The sequence below is a fragment of the Gossypium arboreum genome, chromosome 5 (assembly GCF_025698485.1).
Source record: "Gossypium arboreum isolate Shixiya-1 chromosome 5, ASM2569848v2, whole genome shotgun sequence".
In the NCBI taxonomy this organism is placed as follows: Eukaryota; Viridiplantae; Streptophyta; class Magnoliopsida; order Malvales; family Malvaceae; genus Gossypium; species Gossypium arboreum.
Window position 1 is genome coordinate 85,532,684 of NC_069074.1, and position 5,544 is coordinate 85,538,227.

Genomic DNA, 5,544 nt, shown 5'->3' on the forward strand with positions numbered 1-5,544 from the left:
TTACATATACCAGTCATTTGGCTGGTCAAAAGATTAACAAATCCTTTACCTAAACACTATCTAACTCCACTAGTTACATAGGGACTAGGTGATTTTGCTTGCAAACATAAACAAAGCTGGTGATTAGCTCTATCACCATCAAATTACATCAAACATAAACTAAACTAAGTTCAAAATGAACTAGATTACAAAAGCATAGTTAAACGGTAACAAAATGTAACTGAGACGAAAAAGAAGCATCAACCCCTTCAGTTGCATGTATTTTACCCGGGTAACTTGTGTGTATGAATTCTTGCACATACTTTACCCGGATAATATAAGTGTATTAATTTTCATGTGCTTGAATTTGCATGGGCTACATGGGAACTAACTTCAACAGATCCCAACTTCCTCTAGAGGGAATTCATACCACACATCATCTAGGATTAGAACATGTTTTCCTGCTCTCTTCAGCATTTCTGACAAGATTGCTGCTCGTCTGAGCTTGTCTTCTTCTTTGTCTAAATATTCCTTCAACCCCAACGCACTTGCAATATCATCTTGTACCTTCATTACATTAAACTCCTTTGATATGGTAACCCAGATTACCCTTTCGAATCTTTGTTCTTCCAAAAGTTCATTGTGGATGTGCTTCATGATAGCGATTTTACCCACACCGCCCATCCCCCAAACCCCAATCTTGCTCACCTCTTCCTGCATCAAACATGCCCAAATCTTATTTCTGACAGCTTCCTGTCCAACTAGTTCTGATGTTGACAGTAGCAATCTACGACTTGGACCATCAACGACAAGACCTTCGGAGGCATTAGGAGCTTTATCAAGAAGTTCCTTCATTTCTCGAGTCTTTTCATCAACCAGTTTCCCGTTGCAAGCACGATAGAAATATCTCTCGTTACTGACTTTGTTTTCAACAACTTGGGCTTTACTAATCATCTCTTTCACATCTTTCAACCAATTTTCAACTCCCTTCTTCGCTATCTTCCCCAGAGGACGACGAAGCTCTGCTTTCAATTGCAGCTTTATATCTTCCATTTTGCAATTCAATTCATCTCTGATCCTCTTAAAGTTTCTCACATAATCATTCAGCTTTCTGTGATATTTGAAGTAGTTACAAACAGGAGGTCCAAGACACCTTGCAATGCCACAAAAAGACTCTACGCACTCCATTGCTATGTCCCTGTAACGCAATCATATATAACAGTAGCAGATAATAAAAATCTGTGAATGTATTGGATTTTTGATATGTCAGTGTAAGCATGAATGCAAGTTTCAAGCAATGGCGTCTATTAGATGGAGCTATGGATGGGTGGCAGATAGAAACATGATGAAATTCTGGTCACCATTGTATATCCAGAATCAACCTCTCAAACTATAAAACATGCTAGATTCAAGTGTGCAACAGTTCATTACAAAATATTAAGAGCTAAAATGTGCAACAGTATGAGATTTCAATATTATATTGCTTCTGGGTAGATTTTTTCGTATTAATTTGCATCTATAGTAGATTATGTCTGCAGATCATCCTATCTTAAAACCTAAAACTGTTGATAATCACTAGAGGAAATCATTGCTTCAGATCTTATTACCTTGACTATCTTACAAAGCATAGCTCTTTTCGTATTAATTTGTATCTATAGTAGATTATGTCTACTAATCATCCTGTCTTAAAATCTAAAACTGTTGATAATCACTAGATGAAACCATTGCTTCAGATCTTATTACCTTGACTATCTTACAAAGCTAGCTGCTATAATAGTAGCTGATAATAAAAAACAATCATTATATAGTCATGAATTAAGCAAATGAAAGAAAATTACCTTGACTGGATGCTTGAAAATTAGTGATAGACCTTGGACGTCAAAACAAATTAAAAATAGTGAAGAAGAAGGTGAAAATAGAAATAAGCAAAATTGTGATAGGAATTAATGGGAAAGTATGTGAAGAAGAAGAAAGAGAAAATAATTAATAATTAATGGGGAAGCATAGTTACATGTATAAAAGACGAATGTTGTGGGTATTAGTAAGAAATCCATCTTTTTTGACTTTTTCCTTTGCGGTTAGCCATTATAATTGGCATTAAATAATAATAATAATTGTAACGCCCCGAAGTAATAAATTTTTGTTTTGATGACTTCTACTATTAGTTGGCACTTGCTTTAGTGTTTAAGTGGCGTTGGTGTGGGGAGGTCCTTGGTTTGAGTCGTTGTAGGGAGTGTGGTGATTTTATTTTGACCTTGTTTTGTTTAGGGCAGCTGTCAAGTGATGGTGTTGGTGTGGGTTTTCAGGTGGTTAGGTGGGACTTAGAAAGGGAATCTCATTTTATCCTATTCTTTTTTTTTTAAAAAAAAGATAAATATATAGTAAATAAAAACCCCCCACATTTGTTTTGGCTCCCTCAATTCGCCTTTTCATGCCACTTCATCCTTGTTGTTGCAACCTGATTCATTTTGTTTCTTTTTCTATTCTTTTTCTTTCCTTGTTCTTGGTTTTGTTACCTTGTGTTGGGTTGTCATTTCGCATCTTTCTATTTTCTTTTGGTTTTGTTTCCATTTTATTGGTTTCCTATCAACATTGTTTTTAGCATTGTTCGATCTTGTGTTTGCCATCATAGTGTAGTATTCAAGGGAGCAATTTTGTAAGTATTTTGAGTTGTATTATTATTATTTTCGGTTGTTAAGGATTTGTATTATTTAAGTGTAGTGCATGTTTTCGGGTTGTTTTGGGAGTCGTTGTGATGATGTTAGTTTTTCTTAGGTGGAGTCTTGGATCCAAGTGCACTTTCATCGAGATAAATTATTGTTGGGTTGTTGATTTCTGGAAGGTAAGTCATTGTTTGGAGTCTTTGGGGTATTATGCTTTGTTAATTAAGATGTAGATTATGTTGGTTTTGTGAATCGAGTTTGATAAATCGTCTTATTTGATGGTTATCTGACGTGTTTAGGTTTTGGAGTTCTTACGAGTGATTCTGCATCAAAATTAGTCAAGGTGTGTAATAAAAAACTCAAAAATCAGTGAATGGCGAAAGCCAAATTTGGAGTATGTCGACGCCACACACGGCCAATGCCATTTTAGGCCGTGTCAGCCCAAATTTCAAATTTTTTCCTAGGGTTGTACTTGTCGTCCTGAACGACTGTAGGCTTTCCGTGGGGTCAGTAGGCGTTCAGATAAGCATTAAAACATGAAATTTGGAAATTTGTTTATATGGAGTTTGTAAATCCCCTAACCCATATCCATCACCGAAACAGGGTTACGGAGCATTACCGAACAAACAAAACAGCAAACCATGTCGTGTGCCAGGCGTGTACCCCTCGAAATGACCTCAAACACCAGTGTGCCAGGCCATGTAACTACCTGACTTGCATGCTTTGAACCTATAGGGGACACACGGCCGTGTCGCATGGCCATTTATCACACACGGCTGATACAGACGCCCATGTTTCAGGCCATGTGTCACATACGACTGAGACATATGCTGTGTCTTAGGCCGTGTGGCCTCAAAATGAACCTTAAAACATAAGTTACCATTTCAAGTTTTCGTAGACCTTAAAAAATTCAAATACAAACCAAAATACCAATTCAAAATGACATTAATCGAGTAAAAAACACATCAAAACCAACCTAATAAGTGCCTAACCAATGTACCCTCATTGGTACCACAACTATATACAATTTTACAACAAAATAACATTGATTCAATTATCAATTCACTCAAGCAATACCTAATCAAAATACCTATCAAAGGTACCACAATCGCAACATTTCAATTATATATTCACCATACATACTAGCATAACAACTGTACCTCATTCTCATATAATATGTATGTTGGATATTTGCACAAAATATCAATCATAATATTTACATAATCCAAACATTAACCAAAACAACATAAGAGCCTATACATGCAATATAATTTGAATTAAAATGTTCCAAAAACTACTGAGATAAGCTGGATAGTGTAACTTGAGTGCCGATTCGATCGCCCAACACAATGACATTAAACAACACAAGTAAGCTTAATGAAGCTTAGTAAGTTCGATGAGTTAAACGATAAATCTTACCGAACTGGCTATAATAATTCAAACAATAATAACCATCCAAGAGAACTCCTTGTCATTCACAACTTCAATCGATAAATTCATCTATGTTCAGATTAATAAGAAATAATAACATATCTTTCAAATTTATTAACAGATTACCTTACCAAAATTTTTCATTCAAAGAATGACTTACGAGTAAGAGTACATTGTCAACAGAAGCTCATAGAGTTGGTCCACCAAAACACGCCAATAGAAGCTCATAAGAGCTGAACAGAAGCTCGTAAGAGTTGATCCACCCAAATCACATCAAACAGAAAGTAAAACACAAGAGTTCGCAACAAATACTGAACCCCGATTTACTTGGGTAATATGCCGATATCTCCCTCCAATACCATCTCCACTCCAAACCCCCGTCATACACCAAAACACGAATGTACTCAAATCCCACGTTCAATTCAAACAGAATATCCAATTCAAAATTATAATTCAAACAATAATTCATTTCCAACAATAGAATATTTATATATAATACTAACCACCAATTAATACAAATGTTAAATTTAACCGTACGAACTTACCTGGACTGAATTGTAGTTGTTGCAAAGGTTCAGAAACTATTCCTCTATTTTTCCTCTTCCACGAGTATCTACAAGATTTTGATTTAAAATGTAAAATAATTCATTTATTAGCATATATTTCAATTCCAAACTAGTTTACAATTAATACCCTTTTATTTTTCAAAATTACACAATTACCCTAAACTTTTACCATTTTTTAATTTAGTCCCTTAACCCGAAATTCATCAAATTAATCATTTTTATCAAGTCAATATTTTATCCAAATATGCTAGGCCCTCAAAAAGCCCCTAATAAACATTAAATTTACTATTAAACCCTAAAATTTTGACATTTTCACAATTTACTCCTAAAATCAAAATTTAACAAAAATCACGTTACAAAATCATCATACAAAACAATCAAAGATCCAAATACATGATATTAATCAAAAACATCCAATATTAAACAATGGAAACTTCCAAAATTTTTAACAAAATAAAAAACGAAGGTACGGGCTAGCTGGACCTAGTTGCAACGATCTCAAAAACATAAAAATTACAAGAAATGGGATTAGAATGGACTTACATGCAAGCTTCCTATGCTAGCCGAAACTTCTCCTCACCCTAACTATGGCTTTCGGCCATTGAAGAAGAAAATGAATAGGAAAACTTTAAATTTTCAATTTGTTTTGTCTTAATTTCAACTAAATTATAAGTTTGTCATTATAATTTCATTATTTTGTCATTTTCCATCAATTTGCCATCCCACTATATTATTTAGGGCTTAATTATCTCTGAATTCCTTCCTCAATTATTAATTCAACCATTTCATCACCTAATTGCTTTAATTAGCAAGTTTTGCACATTTCACAATTTAGTTCTTTTCTTTTAATTAACTATATAAACGCTGATATTTCTAAACCAAATTTTAATACGACTTTAATGACT

The 5,544-nt window shown here is 34.3% G+C and overlaps 1 protein-coding gene across 1 annotated transcript; it reads right to left on the bottom strand.

The window, feature by feature from the left end:
• Positions 1-372: 372 nt before the first annotated feature.
• On the bottom strand, positions 373-1,167 carry LOC108481361 (probable disease resistance protein At1g52660). Its single transcript, XM_017784502.1, has one exon. The coding sequence runs from the start codon at positions 1,165-1,167 to the stop codon at positions 373-375; it is 795 nt and encodes a 264-aa protein (XP_017639991.1).
• Positions 1,168-5,544: the final 4,377 nt, after the last annotated feature.

Coding starts and splice junctions, on each gene's coding strand:
- LOC108481361 (XM_017784502.1), bottom strand. CDS start 1,167: ATGGAGTGCGTAGAGTCTTTTTGTGGCATTGCAAGGTGTCTTGGACCT.